Source organism: Scleropages formosus, chromosome 3 (genome assembly GCF_900964775.1).
Source record: "Scleropages formosus chromosome 3, fSclFor1.1, whole genome shotgun sequence".
Taxonomy (NCBI): Eukaryota; Metazoa; Chordata; class Actinopteri; order Osteoglossiformes; family Osteoglossidae; genus Scleropages; species Scleropages formosus.
The window spans coordinates 15,733,778-15,754,425 of NC_041808.1; the positions used below are offsets into that span (position 1 = coordinate 15,733,778).

Genomic DNA, 20,648 nt, shown 5'->3' on the forward strand with positions numbered 1-20,648 from the left:
TTCGGAGAAGAATTGGTATAAGGTTACCAAATTTGGTGCTGGTCCTCAATTTTGCCTCGTTAATTTTCAACTGAATTAATTCGAGACACCATTAGGAGTGCTTTTGAGCTCACTGTCACTAAAAAGAAGCTGCAAAATCAATTAAAAATACATGAAATTAATTAAAAAAATTATTTTTACTTGTTAATAACTGTCTTCACAATAGAAATCCATAACATCAGATGGACCTGATAAACTCTCCTTTTTATCTTATCTGGCAGTAATGCTTCATCCAAGGCAAATTACAACTTCTACAAAGAAGTGCAAAGTTACAATTTTAGTGCACCGAGTCCTTTTTGGAGTAGAAACAACATAAACTTTGTAAAAATATTGTTGTGCAAAGTGTACAAACAAGAATGTCGATATAAATTGCTTCTAAAACTTGACAGTTTTGTTTCTTTTCCTTGCCAAAATTTCAGCGGCCCAAACAAAAATGTCTTTCTTTTCCATTCCAGTTGTTAAGCTACAATAATGCAAAAAATGCAAGACCTCAATGCGATCCATCTCCAAACGACTCCTGTCTAAAAAAAAATGTCAACGGAACCGTTCCGTCATTTACAAGCGCTGGCAAGAAGCCACACAAGAGACATCGTGCCGATCAGATGGGCCAGACAGCGACTAAATGAATACCGTCAGTTAATAATGAAGTTGGCCTATGAACAGTGGGCTTTTGACCAAAATCAAAGAAACCTGTACAAAAACCAAGTCCATCTTTTAACTAGAAGAAAAGACTCACAAATACCAGTTTTGCTCACACCGGTGTTTTTCAGACCCGCTGTTATTAATGTCAGTAGTGCAGTGCCTTTGTGAAGTTCTCAAATGATAACCCTAAATGGTTTATTTTAGGCTTTGTCTCAACTTTCTGAACTGATAGTGCTACTTGAATGGGGGTGCGGTGGTGCAGTGGGTTGGACCACGGTCCTGCTCTCTGGTGGGTCTAGGGTTCGAGTCCCGCTTGGGGTGCCTTGCGATGGACTGGCGTCCCGTCCTGGGTGTGTCCCCTCCCCCTCCGGCCTTACGCCCTGTGTTGCCGGGTAGGCTCCGGTTCCCCGTGACCCCGTAAGGGACAAGCGGTTCTGAAAATGTGTGTGTGTGTGTGTGTGTGTGTGTGTGTGTGTGTAGTGCTACTTGAGAGGAAGAAAAGCAATCGGAGGGAGAACTCAAACGCTGACCGCCAGGTAAGCATGCAGCGAGATGCGGCGAACGTCCCCGGTCCATCACGGCGCCTTGGATCAAAACCATCCGTGACCACAAACACGCGAATACCTTCCCACGAAGTTCTCCAGTACGGAGCTCTTCCCCGCACTCTGGCCGCCCACCACGGCAATCTGCGGCAGGTCCAGGTTGCAGGACTGTCCGATGGAGCTGAAGGCATCCTGGAGCCGGTTCACCAGAGGGATGAGGTCCTCCATCCCTCGGTTACCCATGGCGACAGAGCTGGGGGAAGGAGGAGGATGAGAGAGAGGAAACCCAGAGGCTCTGCGGTGTCAGACCAGCTCGTGTCCTTTCATGTACCAGCCTCGTGGGGATGAAACTCACTGCACCGTCTAGAGGAATGCCGCTCCGTGTTGCTCCCACTGAGAAAAAAACAGCAGATGGTAAACAATAAACAATTGCAAATGGATATGAACTACAAAGCTGGACACCTATAGGTGTTCAGAATATTATACACAAAATAAAAGCAGCCGAAGAGAGGACAGCAGGTGGCATGCTGGTTAGCGCATCCCCTCACAATCTGAATGTTTTGGCACTGAACTCCACTCCTGTCACTGTACCCTTGATCAGTGCATTTGCCCTGAATTGATACAGTAGGAATAAGCTGCTGTATAAAAGGACAAACACTGCAAAGTTGAAGATCAAACGCTATAATTACTATAAGATGCTTTGCAAAAAGGTCAGGTGCATAATAAGGGTTGATAATAAAATACTAGGTAGTGTTCCGCAGTGTAAAGTGCAGTAAGAGTGAATAGTGTAGGTGCAAAACACAATGCACAGCATTTATCTGTCGCAGCTTTCTCGAAACATTGTATGATCATGTTATAATTATTGTTTCCATCATGATCTGTCAGTTTTGTCAGTATAAGCGGCGCAGTCCATATTTACATACCGCTTGAGGAAAAAAAATGAAATGGCCACAGATGCCGTCTCGGTCCAGTAACCTTTTTAATCAGTCTAATTCTTTATTTATTTTTTCCGATAAGCAGCTGTGAAGAGGTCGATGTGGCTTCGCTGGGACACTTCGCTCTCTTCTCTGCGCTGCGCCGCGCCGCTCCGCTCCGACTTTGACGTTCAGTCTCTGTTTCAATCCAGACCGTCACTTGACGGATCGCAGTGCTGCGACAACGCATGCGCAGAGTTGCTAGACCACGCCCCCCCGCCAATTGGTCGAACCAGTAAACCAGTCGAAGAAGCGGGATTCAGACGCTCACCGTTGGCTCCGCTCTTTGCCCAACCCTTCACTGGAGCACGGCATGGTCCTCTCAATTGTTTACCAGGGAAAGCCTCCGGCAGTTGTCGAAGACCGGCTTTGGCGAAATGTACTTTGAAAGCCTTGAACCAATACTTAACAAGCTACACAATGCGTTAATAGCAAACTATGTTTTCAAGTAAAAAGTAACAAATTTATGTCCAAATAATAAATAATGGTTGTGAAAGAATTAAAATCGGTAGTGTGAGTATGAGGCGTAAGCTATATATATATAAATTTATGTGAGAATTTTTATGAATGAATTTCTTCAAGATGTGCACAAGTCGTGTTTTTTCGGCAGTATGTCTCAAGATTCCATCACAGTCAGCCAGTACCCTCACTGACTGCGCAAGTATTCTTTTAAACGTGATTGCATATATCAGAGACAATGCTCTGTTTTCCTTGTCGTCGCGCCAAAGTAATTTACGGAACCCAAGCTTAGTTTTACAAAGCTTCTCTCCTCCCGAGCGAATCTCGGTATATTTCCACCGATTTAATCCCTTTTTCCACACGGAAGACATTAAACGCTGTACACACTATTACTTGGTTCTGCGTTCAATCTGTATTCCGATTGGCTGAGGCGGAAAATTCAGCAACGCAATTGGCTGATTGTTGACCGATGGATGCGCCGGGTTTTACTCGTCCGGGTGCATGAGGAGTGCGCCTGAAGAAAACATGGCAGTGTCGGCAGGTAGATCCGTAGTCTTTGTCACTGGAAATGTGAAGAAGTTAGAGGAGGTGAGCACGATTGTCACTGTCTGGTGTTATTATTGCCTGAGAATAGCGTTTCGCATTTTAAAATGTAGATTAAGATAGTTACTGGAGTTTGTTCCGAGGGAAATTCCCATTCAGTCATTATTTTTATATTCAGTCTCTATAATAATAATTGTCTAACTAAGGTGGTTTGCACTGTGAAATGACAGATTTTACAATGGTTCACCCATTTGTACGAGAAGGGTATTCCATATTGTTGGCAAACTTCTGGGCATCACTGACTTACCACCTGTGACTTATCCAAACACTTGAAATGATCCTCCTGTACAGGTCGTGCAGATCTTGGGAGACAAGTTTCCTTTGAAGCTCGTGTCAGAGAAGATTGACTGTGAGTGAAAATGTTCAACAGATTTGAATTTTCCTTTATTATTCCTGATTCTGTGTTCATGAAAACCCACAGATGATGTCACAGCCACTAGTCTACAAAAAACTGCCATAGTATTTTTGTGAGGTTCTGAGTGAGGAAGCTGGGAAAGTGTTCATCTCAAAACATTTTAGGACTCATTTGTCAAGCAGGTGCTTTATTTTTAAACAACATACTCCTCTTATGGCATTATTAAAATATGAATATTTTGGCACATGTTTTCATTAATGTCCTTAAAATGCTACACTCATTGTAAATGCAGTTTGCATTTAAGGTCACGCTTTATGTGTTATGAACATTTCAGCTAACTACATTTCAAGAAACTTGTGATCAAACTCATGATCCTGTGTTGTGTTTCAGTGCCAGAGTACCAGGGAGAACCTGATGAGATCTCCAGACAGAAGTGTCAAGAAGCTGCCAGGCAGGTTTGTGTACAGCAACTGTGAACTCTTCCCATTTTTTTTCTATCTCTCTCTCTCACACACACACACACACACACACACCTGTATTTGTTAATACAGGTTTGTGTGAGAGATAATATTCCACTTTCTAATTCTCTAGTGTGGCGATTGACAATGGAGATTTTGAGGATCCAGCTGATTGTCCAGTTTTAATGCTGTACAGGAAGTAGAATTCTGGAAATTCTATGCTTAGTGTTCCTGATGGTAGAAAGGAGTAGTCTGTTATAGTAGAACAGGCATTTTCACTCTAACCTGTATTTCTGTGTCCCACCACTACTCACTCCACTGCTGCAACGCATCTCATTTGTCACATCATATATTTGGCAGGTGGATGGTCCAGTTATTGTAGAAGACACCTGTCTGTGTTTCAGGGCCCTCGGGGGACTTCCAGGGCCCTACATGTGAGTAACAGGCCTCAGCCAAGAATTTACCCAGAGCACTACCTGCTTGACATGACTTAATTAGCTATATTAATACAATATGCTGATGATTGTAGCAGCTGTAGTAGGTAGAGAATTGTGAACATGGCTTGTTGCTTTTTCTTATAGAAAATGGTTCCTAGACAAGCTGAAGCCAGAAGGTAAGGTGTCCAGTAGATGGGGGTTTATTCACATGTGCTGTTTGTGTTAGAATATAGTCAGAGTTTCATGTTGTTCCTTTGCTGCTCTACACAAGGGCTGTACAAGCTGCTGGCTGGATTTGAGGACAAATCTGCCTGGGCCTTATGTACCTTCGCCTTCTGTGCTGGGAAGGAGGAACCAGTGCTGCTCTTCAGGGGCAAAACTGAGGTTGTGACTTTTATCATGGCTTCCCCTGGTGGTGGATGGGTGGGCACCTGAGAGGCAGTGCTTTCAGCAAATCCTCAATCAAAAACATGGTAGAGCCCCACAGTTATAAAATACTGAAAGAACCTTCCCATCTTTAAATATAGATGCAAAGACATGTACATTGATGAGACAAGAGTATGATGAAACAAACATGTAAAACACAAACAGTATTGTAACACTCATTTCACTTAGGGGTGTATTGTGGAACCTAGAGGACCCAGGGATTTTGGATGGGACCCTTGTTTCCAACCAGATGGATTTGATAAAACGTGAGTAATTTTGTTTTTCCATTTGCTTACAGTAATTAAAGAAAGTAATAATTTGATCAATGAAAAGATCCAAACATGGAAGCAAGTCAGTTCACTGTGTGGAGCATGTCTTAATGACCACCAGGGGGCACTTCAGGCAAAATGTCAAACTCCTTTTGGATCAATTTGATGTCAACTTTAGAACATTATTATGAATATGGTATTGCCACCCTGTTGTGATCGCATTGGTATACAAGATTTAAGTCTTTTAGTTTAACAGTCCTTTTACTACGTCCTGTCTCTGTGCCCTTGCAGATATGCAGAGCTACCAAAGGAGGTGAAAAACACAATATCTCACAGATATCGTGCTCTAACAGCCATGTCTGAGCATTTCTCCCAACTTAATGGTGCTCCAGAAAGCAAGAAGGTGAAGTGCGATGACTGAGCTTAACGTTGGCACACCGAAGACTTAATACATCTCACCAGACATGAACGGTGTCAGCGTTCATACTCTTGCAGCAAACAATGTATCAGACAACATCCTGTGCCTGGGAACAGGAAAAAAAAAAATACCTGGAAAGGGATTGACTGTAAAATTGTTTTATTCTGTAAGATTCTGCCATGTTCTTGTGTAATAAAACATGAAGAAGATTTTTCTTTACTCAGAGTTTAGACAGTTCAGGGGTTATATGTAAATTATACTTGGACATCCATATTAACACATCTGGTCTATATGGAACAGATTCCCAGTCCGTTGTTATGAAGGGATAAAGGAAATGTCACCTTTGCTGCACAGAATATTGCCAGGACTGTCTTGAGAAAAGGAGTACGTCGAGTGAAGCCACCTGTTGCATTCGTGACACTTTTGAGTCAGTTAATTAAAACATTTTTTCCATTGAAAGTACATTGTTTTTGCCCTGTTTCGGTGTTTTATTCTAAAAGTAAACATTTTTTCCCCCGAACTGCGTTTTCCATTTCTATTGCCCCTTCTTTTGTAAGTGAAGTTCAAAGTGTTATTACTTAAATGGCATTCATTAGCTTATTAAATGTCACAGGAATGGCTCAGCTGTAGCAGGAATGCATGTGTATCCTGAAGTCTGTTTTGATTTCACACTAATTTTGTTAGTGGTTAAATGTTCATAACTGCTTAAAAAAATAGTTCATTATGACTTCCATAAACATCTGGTTTTGATGGTTTGATGGCAGAGCACAAGTACCCTGTTCATGTGCAAAAACTACAGCAGGCTTAACTTGAAAGTGCTTATATTTGAAAGGCTCCACTGTAAAGAGAAGCTGTCAGTTACTCCAGGTCATATGTCTTATTGTCTTTTACAGGTCTTCACAATTAGCCTCAAATTAAACCAGAAACTGTTTTTCAGCACCACTTTGTGAGGGAGCACTATTCTCCACACTGTGGTGATCGAGCAAATTCTGTAAATCCATTTCATATTAACTTAAGGGAAAAAACATCAAAGACATTTCTATTTCCTTTGAAATACTCATGTTATTTAGTAGACCTGCCACAAAAAGTGAGTGGGTTAGCTTCTTTTCTGTCTGGCACACCAAGACATTTGTAAAAGTAATGAAGTCTGGTGGAACAGGTCATAATCAAGAACACTCTAATGAGTCCAAGGTGAAACTTTATCTTTGTTCATGACTTCTAGTTGGGACTAATATCCATTTATTGGCCAGGCACTACACTAGAACAAAAGATCCACTTGTGCTTCCTATGAGAAGGCAGCGTTGCAGTCACTTTCTGGAAGCTCTTTATTTCCGCTTGTTGGACGTGAGGAGGTTCATTGTTTACTATTGAGGAGCAGCTGACAATTAGGAGTGATTACGTTTCCATTGTGTTCCCACAGCTATTTTAAATGAGGAAGCTTACATTTTAAGTCTAAAGGGCATAACTTAATTTCTGCTGAATATCAGCTATGACGATGCTGGCTTGGACAGATATGCAACGTGTTTATTTCATTGGTTTTCATAATTGAAACAGTACAGCAGTGATTGGACAAGTAATGACATTAAACAGATACAGTCTGGGCTAAACCAATACTCACAAAATATGTGCATAATGTAATGTGTACTTTCTACATTTGCTCCATGATGTCGTTAATCCATTCAACACATGAAACCAGAAGTTTCAAAAACCTGTTTACTGGCAGCATAAACCAAGCATAACTGACCATTCAAAAACAAACTGAATAAGTGTTGTTTTCATGGTCAAAAAGCAGCCTGAACAATGCTTCCATTCTCAATGTAAATTATCCTCACTCATAATTGTTTCAGCAAATCAAACACAGCCACTAGAGGACTAGAATCGGGATGCTAATTGAAACACTCGAGTGTGCCTTGGAGAGAAAGAACAACCACTTTCAAATTTTCCCGTTATACAGCTCAATGGAACTGGTTGGAAAATGGTGCTTTCTCTAAACCCAACTGGCATAGTGGCTCAAACTCTATTCCAGATAAATATGTATTTTAAAAGCCATTTCTGTAGTCTCCTTTTAGTTTAACAGCCTGTTTTTCTATGGAGGATTTTAAAGGATTGTTAAAAATGTTGGTTTTTCACTCAAATGAGAACATTGCACCTTACATAAGTTTTAAATGTCACTTTCAATAAAGTAACACCTCCAAGAAAGCATTTGCTCTCTATCCCTAACTTTAAAGTTAAGGCCTGCTAAGGTCAGGTTCCATTCATAGCAGCTTGTGGAAGGGCAGCAGCAAGAGGGTTTAATGGCCATTGGAGACCCTTAATGTGAATCACATGCCACCAAGTTGTCAGAACTCCAGGAAAACAAAAGAGTACGTGTGTGTGTGTGTGTGTGTGTATGTGTGCAGAATTGATTGTCCAAGAATTTTCTGGTCCGTGACGAAGTCACCGGAAGGGTGAAAGAGACCCATGGAGATCTCAACGACCAAACGTTCGCGACCAGGGCGCGCCACCAGTTAACTATGAACTATAACTGTGGCCTACTAGCCGTAGAAGGCATGGGAGACAGACCTCTTCGGCTTTGGTCGGCAGTCTGCCTAGGAGAGGGAAACTCCGACATAAAACCTACGGCCTGAGGATCTCATCGTCACCATCCCAGCTTGCTAGGCCATGGCAGATAAAAGGTGGGATCAGCTGCACGCACACTGCATTCTACCCAAAAGCTGCTTTGCGCAGGCTTTAGGAAACATCCACAACTTCCTTAAGTTGGGTCTTGTAACAATGGGAAACAGGCCAAAATGGCAGGTGGAAAATGTCACAATCTTGCATACAGGCGGCTCAGGTGTATGAGCCATTCGATGTTGACCCAGAGATGACATCATCACCTGGCAACACCCTGAGTCCTCTTCAGGAACAGCACTGCTTGCTCCATATGGAGACGGACTTAGGAAAGGTGGTCCAAACAAAGCTCATCTCCCAAACACCCAGTTGGCTTACCGCGACCAGCAGGCATCTTAAACTGCGGTCGAAACAAAATAGAGAAGAATCATAGGGACTCAAGGTCGCTTGTTGGAACACTCATCCCGAACGTCACTCTGCCTTAGTGTCACTTGAACTTGCCAGGCTGGATGTAGACATAGCTGCTCCCGGGCAGGGCGTGTTTCCAGGATGGATGACGATCGCCTGCCTAAGATCCTACTCTGTGGCGAATTGTCCACGGGCTGTTGCAACCATACGGCACCATGGAAACGATACAAGGACACTCTGAAAGAGTCCATCGCGTACTGCGGTATCAATCACCGTCAGTGGCCATCCCAGGCTGGTGACAGAGACTCATGACGACAGACAGTCCAGCAGGCCACTGCACAGTTCGAGATAAACCGAAGGGCCAGCATGGAGGAGAAGAGAAGAAAGCGAAAGAACCCTGTTCCCTCAGCACCAACCATAAACCAGTCCCTCCCATGCAGCCACTGAGGCAGACTCCGCCCGTCTCGCACGGGCCTCATCAGTCACCAGCGTGCCTGCAGCAGACGTGGATCCCATCCTTCCTAATCTTCGTTTGCAAAGTCAAGCCAAGAGAAGAAGATGTGTGCAGAAGGGAAAGATAAATGATCCTGTGTTTCACAGACAAGGATTCCATGGTGGGGATCTGGAAAGAGAAAGCAGTCGGTCCATCTGGGAGGCATCAGTCACATCTACCGGCCGTCACTGAATCTGTTGGCCGCAGTCCATTACTGCATTGAATTTGGAAAATGCAGTTCCTGCCCCCCCATGGAAATGCTTTGGAAGTCTGTATCTCTCATCAAGGGTCTAGTTCTCAAGTCTATTACTGGTGGGTCACCTGTAAGCCCTGGAAGCACTGCTCTGTACACTGCGGAAGAACCATAGATCAAGCTGGACCCAAGAGTCCATGCTGTGACTTTTTATTCATTAAGCTATGTGATACCTTCAATAATATTTACATTCATTTAGCGGCTGCTTTTCTCCAAAGTGACTTAAGAATGTTCAGCCACTTAATGATTTGTCTCTTTGTACAGCTGAGTGTTTTCACATCTAGCCTTTGTTGCGGCCTAATTTGTACAGAAGATGTCATTTGTATGTCTTTTCGGGAGTAAGGAGTATTAGATTGTAATGCTTGTGCTTTTGCGTGATGTTTCGTGTCCTTTCCCGCTTGGCTTAGCCTGTGCTGGAGGGCTGTCGCTTAGGAGTGGTCATAGGTTTGGTCTAATTCTCTTTCTAAATTTCATTTTTACAAAACTCCAAAATATGCTTTACAATTTTAATTAAGAATTGATTTGTTTTCTTAAAAAACACACACACACACACACACACACACACACACACACACACACACACACATTCTGCTCTTACTGTGTCCATATTTTCCAGCTCACGTAGTACTTTGACAAAACTCTCTCTTCCTGAATGTGAACCCAAGTTCAACTCACAAGTCCCCATTCACGGCAAGACGAAAATAATTAAAGAGCGCCGTCGGAGACACTGGGCGCGTCAGCGTTTGCGTACATCATAGCCATCCAGACGACATCCTCTGCTAATGTTGGAAAATAGTACGGAATGCAGGTGGCAAAATACAGACACAGCCATTAAACAGAAGCCTGAACAGAACAGACCTGGCTCGCCTGGAGCCGGTTACATATAATCACAGCGTCTGGGCCAGTTTGTGTGTTAATGGATCTTAAATACCGTTTTAAAACTTTGAGAGCATCTAACAACCGTGCCATACTAATAAGATCAAACACGAACGAAAATTCTTGCAATATGAGTCCACATGGTTCACGGCGAAACCCCGTCTCACCAAATCCCTCTGTAGAGTTAATAGCTTCCATATCTTGACATAAGCGATCGACCCATTTGTCCAGTTTCATTGCTTTGTTTGTCATCACACGGTTTATTAGCTCATAAGGCTGCAGGTTAAGTCCCTGCAAAGGAAGACTTGACAGGTTCTTTGGGTACTGAACCTAAGAAGCTGTTTTTTCAGCCTCCACCCTAGTTGGATGCTGAGACTAACATCGATGGCTTTGCTTCCTTACCTTTGTGCTCAGCTTCGTGTTCAACTTTGTTTGAAACTGACCCGGAATGGATGGAGTCGACTTTATGTCTGACTGCAGAGTTGAAGCCTTTGTTGAAAGTGACTTACAATGTTAGGTAAAAAACATAAGTGATTGTCCCCTTTATATAGCAGCGTATTATTACTGTATCAATTCTGGTAAGTGTCATGATCAAGAGTACTATAGCGCAAGTGGGTTTTCAACAGAAGGCCTTCAGACTGTAAGACAACAGCCTTAAGCACTAAGGTACCTGCTAACATGGTCAAATTTAAGGATGGCATTTGTTTCAGCATCCCAACTCAATCAAATTTAAATTTACATTTATTTAGCAGATGCTTTTCTCCAAAGCAACTTCCAATGAACTCTATGTAGTGTTATCAGCCCACACACCTTATTCACCACAGTGACTTATGCTGCTAGATACACTACTTACAATGGGTCACTCATCCACACACACACACACACACACACACACACACACACACACACACATTTTCTGAACCGCTTGTCCCAAACGGGGTCACGGGGAACCGGAGCCTACCCGGCAACACAGGGCGTAAGGCCGGAGGGGGAGGGGACACACCCAGGACGGGACGCCAGTCCGTCGCAAGGCACCCCAAGCGGGACTCGAACCCCAGACCCACCGGAGAGCAGGACCCGGTCCAACCCACCACACCCCCCTCATCCATACATCTCAATCAAATATACATATCAATGCAAGATTTCATTCTGCATGTCTTGCATTTATTTCAAAAGTTTAGCAAAAAAGAGGCACCACCTTATCTTCGTATGTAGTTTGAGAAGCAAACTGACTGCTTATTATGATGCCCTCCAAATAAAAAATGAGCTCAAACACACACGCCCAGTCCTCTTATCACACTGTTGGACCATTAAGCAAAGAGTGTGTACGTGTTTTGCAGGGAGATGTCATTCCCCATTCAGTGAAGACCTACGTATCAGAATAATACACAAATCAGTGTAAATACAGGTATTGTTACTAAATGGGTGTGAGGTAATAAAGTTCATAGACTTTACTAGCCAACGGGGGCGCAGTGGGTTTGACCGGGTCCTGCTCTCCAGTGGGTATTGGGTTCGAGTCCCACTTGGGGCGACTTGCGATGGACTGGTGTCCCCTCCCCCTCCAACCTTGTGCCCTGTGTTGCCGGGTTAGGCTCCGGCTCCCCGCAACCCCGTACGGGACAAGCGGTTCAGGCAATGTGTATGCATGTGATTTTACTAGCCTTTCTCTGTGCTCCTGTTGTCTGTTTCTCAGGCTGCCATTGATTCAGACTGACCATCCTCCAGACATCTTTATCTCTGGCTTTATGGAAAACACAAGGGCTCATGGCTAAAGGAGAAGCTCTTTTATGAAAAGGTACACTGTCAGTCGTCAGAAAACAGGAATGGTTGAGTCGACCCAGCACTTCTTATAGGCATGTCAGCCTTGTATGTGCTCTACATGTGTACTCATGTGCACAAAATGAATGCTACTTAAACAAGTATTCGTTAAAACAAATGCTCTTTTATAGTAAAGATAACTGAGAAAAGAACCAGAAAAGAAGTTACCAGAAGAAAACACTTTTCTTGACCAAATACTGCACAGTAAGTCTATTGGGTTTCAAAGGCCAGAGAAGGCCTTGTTTGCATTACGTTGAGTTTCCCAGGTTTGGAGCTTTAGAGACACTATACATCCCCCACAGCTCCTCTACACACCATTCCAGGGTCTGAGTGACACCCGTGCCGTGTGAGGACCGGTGTGTATTCCTCTCACCCAGTTAATGACCTGGAGGCTCAACCTTCGCCCACCCTAGGGCTGTTCCTGGCTCTGTACTCTCTTCAGTGACTAGGTCGGTACACACAACAGCAGACCTCCCATCTCCGTCACTCACACGTCACTTTTCTGGGGTCCTGGGTCACAGCATATTTTTTACAGGCATCCCCAGTCCTATTGTCGAGCCCATACAAACCTCATCTAAACTCAGTCGATTAATATGGACAGACCTGATCACAGGCTGCATCAAGACAGATATGTCATCTAGGGTCCACAACAGCATGGACACTGCATCCTACAAGACTGCAACTACTCGTGCCACCGGCCGGAGTCCCTTTCAGGGGAGCCCCACTCCGAATATACAGCCACTCCTGGGTCTTTGTACCGAAGTGGCACAGCAGGCCTTACTCAGTCTGGCTTGAAGTTCTGGATTGGGCCTATGCTAACAGTCTAGTCATTTCCTTTTTCCACAACAACATTCTCTGTGGTTTGGTGGGGATGTTTTTGTCATACTTTAGCCATTCTTTAGCCATTTCCCACCTTTAGCTGAAATGGGATCAGACTATAGAGTCATCATTGACAACCTATGGTTGTAACCTTGCTGCTGTACTCTCACTGGCCTCCGACAACATCCCAACCCAGATAACTCCTTCTTGGAGAGGGTAACACGTTGAGGTACTTTTCAAAGAAAAAACACTAGGTAAACACTTAAGGGAAGGACTTCTGAACCTAAGAGAGGAACAAAGCACAACCAGGAATAAAGATAAAGGCCCTTGTCCAACACCAGCATCATTGAACGAAGAACTTTTATTATTCCTATTCTGCTCCTTAGCTGGAGCTTTTATCCAAAATGTACTTCAACTTCAGCTGCACTCACACAACTGTATGTCTTACTGGAGCAATTCAGTTGAAGATGGAGATCTTGGATCACCAAACTCAATATGGTCATCGGCAATTTTTATTTGTACTGCGTACAAAAGCCCAAGAGATGTCAGTCGACGTGTTATGGGATGTGTTCATCTGCCTTTCTTTGTAACGGACGTGTAATTAGACTTCGTCAGAACGAGCATAATTAACGAGCATAATTTCTAATGTGGAAATGCAAACGGAAAGGAGCTTCACAAATTCAAATTGCACTGCTTTGATACAAATATTTTTGACTCGCTACAGACGTCATACATTGAATTCGGTCTTGAAGAGGTGCAGCGTGTAGTGATTTTTACTGTCCTCATCTCATAGTTGCTGTAAGCGTTAGGATAGCGTCACCTCACCTGGACTTTCAGGTATGAAAAATGTTTTTCAATAAAATTCACATTTTAAAACTTGGACAAACCAACTGGTACAACACAAGTGTGTCAGTTTTTTTTTTTTTTTAATCCACATAAAAACAACCCTGCTCTTCTAAGCCTGTTTCGAGACAGTAAGCACTTAGTACCTGGGTCCACTGCGGAGCATCCCTGGATCAGTCATACAGCTGCACGTGTGAAGGGTGACATCGGTGATCCCAAATTACACCTCCGAGCAGAGCTGGAGTGAACACAACCTTCAATCCACAGTGCTGAGCTACCAGTCATGGCGGAGCCCTCAGGGTAACCTTTCCTTCTCAGAGGCCTTCAGTGAGCACAGACTTTCCACATCTACACTCTCTCTAAGTGGCTTTGTCATTGTTCTGAGCGAGGAGCATCAGCAGCTTAAACTTGATCGCTTTGTCGTGATCAAGTTTGGGCTAGGCATTTGGGCTAGGCAGCTACACTACGGTAAAACAGGGTCATCAAGATTGACATTAGCAGACTAGGAAGAGAAGGAAACGCCAACAAAACCCGGATTCAACAGTAAACTGGAGTTTTGTAATGAGTTTACTTGTTTCCATGTTAAGAAATTTCAGGGATGTAAACCGTACATGGAAAAGTGGTAAAACGTGCAGCGCTTTCGTAATGTGGTTACGAGTCGTTTACGAGCGATCGTGTTTCCCTGCGTTTTAATGGCTGCTTTGGGCTTTGTTATGCCGAATTAAGGGTCTGTCTGGAAAATTTGAGCATGTCACCTGCGGAAAAGATTAAACACAGATGCGCCTCAGATCCGTGGTCATTTCATTTGCACGGATACCAAAACATTTGCTTTGAACTGGGGGGGGACATGCGGACAGCGGGACCCCAAACACTTTCCCCGCGAATCTAGATGGTTTTTAATGGTTCTTTTGCTCAAGACTAACCAGTAAGTCAGGTGTCAGTGGAACACGTGTGTGCACGTTTACTCTATGTTTACCGTATTTGGAGGTAGGAGTGTGTGGAACACAGAACCACTTTGATAGGCATAACCAAGGGTTCATTTAAAAAACAAAGGAAGGAAAAAAAAAAAGTGAGCACATCTCTGTTCCTGTCTGGAGTTCCCTAACCCAAAACCCCTGTGCCCACAGGTGGGGTACTGATAGTTCCCTCTTTTCAATGAACTGATAAACCTATAGAAGAGAATCACCCAGAAGTTACTTCAGATCATAATGTTCTTCTGGTGGATTATGGGAAGTGTTTATCCCTATATTCAAAAGGACTGTTGTGCAGGAGTAATGAAATCTTAATATCATGATATGAGAAAAAGGTGCTGAGTCATACTGGTCTGAATGCGGGGTCCAGACAGAACCGCCCTGGAGCATGGATGTGGAGTAAAAGGGTAAAGCAGAGTTCTTACCGGAGCAGCTGCTCAATGTGCGAGTTCTGGGAAGTTCGGAAGTGCTTGGAAATGTGGCTCATTGTTTCCAGGTGTAGAGTTAAGAAATGGGACAAGGGAGCGGAAATGAGTCCATTTGCCCGATTCTTTCACATATGGGTGCGGATATGGCCAAAACAATAGGATCAATATACATAAAAAAGGCAAACTTCAAGTACTGGTCAAGTCCTGAACATTCCTCTCGCACACACTAACGGCCACCAGCATCTGGAAAAGAACTCAGCACTGACCAACAATGATGTCTTTGTGATGTGAGGGATACAGGTATACAGCATGCTTTATATAACTATCCCCAGACGGAGCAGGAAGCCTCAAGACAGGCCGTAATGCTACTGCCATCGCATGATAATGAGGAGGTGCCATCTACACACCAACCAGATGGATCATGGACCGCCACATCAGGCCCATCCCTCCGCTGCTGCTTTTGTCCTCTCTTGGAACTGATCTTTTCCCAGATTATCTGAGGTTCTTTGGAGGTTCAACGAGGCACAATAAAAATTTAAGATATTTTATTTGCACAATGTTTCTGTCCAGATGTGACCCATCAGGCTGCTCACAGAGTGATACTTCAAAAGTAGCTGCTCATCTCTGCATCTTAGCACACCCCGATACAGGCTCTAATCAGTGTTGCTTGCAAACTAGCCCAACTCAAGGTCTATTGCGCTTGCATATGAACAACATTTGACTTGGATTTTCCAGAACTTTCTACGGTGGTGCAACACTATGGCAAAAAGTGGAATCAAGTAGAATAACGGAAAGGTACAAACAAGGCAAATGCATATACACACATCTTCTGAACCGCTTGTCCCATGCAGGGTCGCGGGGAACCGGAGCCTACCTGGCAACACAGGGCGTAAGGCCGGAGGGGGAGGGGACACACCCAGGACGGGACGCCAGTCCGTCACAAGGCACCCCAAGGGGGACTCGAACCCCAGACCCACGGGAGAGCAGGACCCGGTCCAACCCACTGCGCCACCGCGCCCCCCTATCAAATGCATATAATAAGGTGAAATAAAATATTAATAACTGAGTAAATTAAAGTAAATTTAAAAAGTGAATGCACTGTCACCTCTCAAACAACCTAAGCAAACCTTTAGTTGAAGTTCACTGTGTTGCTGGATCAGTGTAACTGCATGGTGATTCTGCTCTCAACAGATCTAAAATTAAAAACCCATAATACACTCAGTTTTGGCTCATTTGTCCATCCAAAGTGCCAAATCCCTTTCAATGTTCAAGAAGGGTCTCGAAATCCATCCCTTTTACTCTTGATTTTATAATAGCTGTATAAGTTTGCATCACACCATCTGTCATGGTCATCTTCATTTTTAGTTCTCAGGATCAAACTCAATTCCATGGGCAGCTATTTGAGTGATGTTCATCAGCAAAAATGATATCATCAGAGAGTGTTTTCATAATCACGTCTGTATTGAAAGGTCTTTGTTGTTAAAGGCAGTTTTCTTTATCCTGAGACGTACATCACTTTGGGGGTGAGCATCTGTTAAATGAATAAATGTAAATGTCTCTTCCCAGATAATTTCCCGCTGATGTCTTTTTCGAGAATCTTCCCAAGTTTCCATCAATCTTCACTGCCTCAGGTTTCTGCAAGGCAGAGCTGTCAAAGGTGTTGACGGTGGAAGATCTTGCCAAGACTGCTAAGGTTCTGGACTATACCAGTTAAGGAATGACATCTTTAGTTTAGGACAGCTGAGAGTCTGCAAAGCTGCTTTTAACCCTCACGAAGGAGAGCAACATTGAAAAATATGAAAATGGTCAAGTCAGTCCCTTGATTTCAATAACAAAGTCTTGCAACTGCAGCTGCTCTAAATCAGCAGCATACAGCAGGTACCAGATGGAGGAAAAGTGCTTCTTCCAGTCTGAGTGCTCTTGCATTCTTAAGTCAAAAGAATTAACGAGTAATTGAATATTTGGTAAAGTCATTATTACTGATGGGAAAGGAGTGGGTTATGTTGCGAGAGCAGCCCTGGTTCTCCATCATGTGGTATTTGTGGTGTTCAGTGAATGAGTCTTTTTGTTCACAGAATCAAATACTTCTTATTCACTCAGTTTTTATGACCTGTGCTAGTCTGTTGCTAGGAGACAAGTGTAAACAAACATTCATACCTTGAAATTTCAGTTAAGCACTCAATTTTCCCAAAATATTTTTTCACATTTAACCTTTTCTATAACATCATGTCGTAGGTGTGTGGCGGGGGGGGTCTCAAAAACCAGCTTTCAAGGTGCCCATTTCAAACTCCATCCAGAATATTCAGCACAATTAGAGGGAATTTGTACATCTGTGCTGCAGCTCTGTGTGCCCAGAAAATTCCATTTGCGGCTCTGTGAATTGGTTTTCCTTGATGGATGTTTTAGGTGACATTCACGCCAGAAATTTAGAAATGACAAAGTTCTCCACACACCTGGAGCAGATAGGAGCCGTTATAAGAGCAGAGGTAGTGTGGTGAATATTAGGATCTTGGAGGCGTCCAGCAAGCAGCATTCTCTGTGGCTCCCGTCACAGGACGTATTGTTCTGGTCAGCGGTGCCTGCTTTCTTTCAGGGACGCATTCTGCACAACCTGTCCTTTTCTCAAACTTTTTTTCTTTACGGGTCTAGTCTGGCACTCCCCATTTATTATTTCTCTTTGTTTTTATGAGCCATGCCCAACTGAAATTTCTCCATTAAAACGCTGGATTTTTCATCTGAGTCAACATCCATGAGCTTCTGGAAAAGAACCATTAGACCAACCCGAGAAGAACAAGGGCAGGCTTCTCCAGGTATGCTCATTTACAACATCTGCACAAGGAGATCATGTGGCTCCCGGTTAAAGTGTTCAGGTTCGTTAGAAGTATTCGCTAATTCCAAGAGTTATACTTATTTTTAAGGTGATGTCCAGCCAAAAAAAAAAAAAAAAATTTCCACAGACATCCATATCCATTATGTGATAGAGTGAGTTTTTACCTGAGGAGGTTAAGACTCCTAATTAACAATTTACTGCAGGTTTCATGGCATTTCCAAAGCACCTTCCAAAAATTAAAAAATGATGAGGACAAACATTTTCAGAAACTGTTTTACCATATTACACTCTGCTTATTTGACTAAGCAGCCATCACGTGGGGGGGGGTATGCAGGTCTGTGAGGCACAGAGCTTTCAAAGCTGAAACCGTGCAGGAAATAAAACTCCAGTTTTAAGGCTTCCATGAACCATAGGAATATATAAATAAAATCACTGTATTAATAGTGTAATAACATCAACAGGGTATAAAGTAAAAACACAGAGTCATAGCAAACACATCCAAAATCAGCCATTTGTCTTGCTGTTTTCAGTTTTCTATGGTTTTATATTGTGGCTCGCAGCACCGTGGGTTTGGATGGAGCGAAGAAGGACGCGGAGGCAGCGTTCATCTTGAATGTTTTTTTGAACACCGGCACACAGGGAAATAATGCTCCCGTTTCCTCCAGGACCTGCACTTTTTTTTTTTTTTTTTTTCCTTACGGATCGGAATGGATCACCAGCCCACCAAAGGTGTTTGGTTCCACACGCTGTCCGACTCGACAGGAACAAATTTCTCCATTCATCATTTCCGATCATTAAAATGTTTATTCAATAAATAAATTAATCCTAAAAACTGCCATGACAATAATAAAATTTAAAATAAAACTATAAAATTCAATAAGACCAACTAATATAAAGACTGCATGAGAGAACCTTTAAAACACTAAAAAAACATACCCCAAGGCTTAAAACCATAAACAATTAAAAGGAACTTCACTGCTCAAGAGGGGCGGTCCCCTGGCCTGTTCCCAGGGTGTTGCCATGCACCTTACCTACTGTTTTTGGGGTGTTTCCCTACAACACATCTCCCCCCAGGATGGAGGATATGCAGAACCTGCGCTCCTAGCCAACCTTCCCAACCTGCTTAGCGACCCCAGGCTCTCCCTCAACATACTCCCAAACACGGTCACCCCATCATTTTCCCCCAGAAGTGCCCCCAATGGTTGCACACTTACATTCTACATTTTTCCCATAATGCAACTATTTACATTAAACAAATCTTCCCGCCTAAACACAGTAACGCAGGTCGTTACAACATCAATTCAGTTGACCACATCTGATCCCGATCGACAATCAGTTTGTTTTCAAAAGTTCGCTGGCTAACAGGGTCGAGTGAAACCCGGTCCAGCAGGCATAGGGACTATTTTATGATCCCTTTTTACTAGCTAACTGTTCCTAGGACCACGGTTGTGAACTCCCGTTGCGGGGAACGTGAGATGCGGAGCTTGATCTCAAGGGCGAGCCAAGCTGCTGAGGGATGAGCCAGGAAAAAAGGGTGATAAATCAAGATCAAAGCAACAGTCGTGGCTGTGCCCACAGCAACATGTAGAATCCATTAGCATTAGCTGAGGGAAAAGGGCCATTCCTTTGCTCCCGAGAACTAGTGTTTCATCCTCCTCTCAAACGCCACCCGCCACAAACCACGCCCACCCCCTCCTACTTTTGTTTTGCCTATCCAAGTGTGTCCAGACCACGTTGTCCTGACTTGCGCAGTCTTCTAGCCTCGGGGTAATTCCAGTCAAACATCTACATCTGCAGACCAGTTAAGGGCGTCGTCACAGCTGCTGACCCATACCAAACAGTAGTGCCAGGTGCAAATGAGACAGCCACAGGTAATGGTGGAGGCGGTGGAGGTTGGGGGATGGGGACAGGGTGAACCATGTGTTAGCCCGCAAGACATGGAGAGCAGAAATGTGCCACATTCCTGCAAGGCAGCCATGTGCATTCAAATCAGTGGGGAAAAAGGAGTTACTCAGAGTTGTATATCACCCTGTAGGAAAGTGTCTGCTGAATGCATAAATGTAATTGTAAACAGAATGAAATAATACCCCAGATGCATTTTTTTTTTTAGAACGCTCCTGTTCTGTGATCTCACTTTGTTGAGCTGAGAGAACATCGACAAACAGCAGCGCGACTCCTCCATGCTCAGTCTGGCTTCCGGCAGCTACGGCATCCTGGAGGTCGTGCTCCAAAACCCTGGACCAGCTTCGACAGCCAGAGGATCTCTTCGACTTCCTTTTGTCGCTGACTTTCACAGATATGACCGACACATCCCTGTGTCCCACTCCTCCAACTGCCTGCACACTCCGGTAAGAGTGTAGGACGCACAGCCGCAGCGATAGATAAGGTAAGGAAAGTGTTTTTAAAAAAAAAAAAAAAAAAGTGCTTGAACACCATCCAGACCACCCCACAGAGGACCGGGACAACGGAAAGCCCACGGATGGAAAAACAGAGCGTGTCTTACAAGGTGTACTGAGAATGATAAACTCAACCCCAAGATAAACTGCTGTTTACCATTAATGCATCAGCCACATTTCTCACATCACAGGGGAACCAGACTGAAGGATCATGGCCATTCCATTCCAGAAGCACATATACTTGGAAACCATTTCTGTTTGCCTACCTGTCTCCCTGCCTA

General features: G+C 43.7%; 2 protein-coding genes across 2 annotated transcripts in view; one reads left to right on the forward strand and one right to left on the reverse strand.

Annotated features, from left to right (window-relative positions):
• Positions 1-2,362, reverse strand: part of LOC108935205 (dynamin-3-like) — a 36,008-nt gene extending 33,646 nt beyond the window's left edge. Inside the window, exons 1-2 of the mRNA XM_029250297.1 lie at positions 2,147-2,362; positions 1,306-1,616 (exon numbers count right to left, since the gene is read on the reverse strand). Coding sequence (XP_029106130.1) covers positions 1,306-1,466 — 161 coding nt within the window. The 5' untranslated portion in view covers positions 1,467-1,616; positions 2,147-2,362. The remainder of the gene's footprint in view (positions 1-1,305; positions 1,617-2,146) is intronic.
• A 778-nt stretch (positions 2,363-3,140) lies between these two features.
• itpa (inosine triphosphatase (nucleoside triphosphate pyrophosphatase)) lies at positions 3,141-6,212 on the forward strand. Its single transcript, XM_018753348.2, has 8 exons — positions 3,141-3,244; positions 3,551-3,608; positions 4,005-4,069; positions 4,433-4,506; positions 4,654-4,685; positions 4,781-4,893; positions 5,125-5,201; positions 5,496-6,212. Exons 1-8 carry the CDS (start codon positions 3,158-3,160, stop codon positions 5,623-5,625), a joined length of 636 nt encoding a protein of 211 aa, XP_018608864.2. The 5' UTR covers positions 3,141-3,157; the 3' UTR covers positions 5,626-6,212.
• The last annotated feature ends 14,436 nt before the right edge of the window (positions 6,213-20,648 follow it).

Excerpts from the sequence above, each read along its gene's own strand:
- itpa (XM_018753348.2), top strand. The coding sequence starts at position 3,158 with ATGAGGAGTGCGCCTGAAGAAAACATGGCAGTGTCGGCAGGTAGATCC. Across the intron at positions 3,245-3,550 it reads ATGTGAAGAAGTTAGAGGAG|GTCGTGCAGATCTTGGGAGA; the intron begins GTGAGCACGATT and ends CCTCCTGTACAG. Across the intron at positions 3,609-4,004 it reads CGTGTCAGAGAAGATTGACT|TGCCAGAGTACCAGGGAGAA; the intron begins GTGAGTGAAAAT and ends GTTGTGTTTCAG.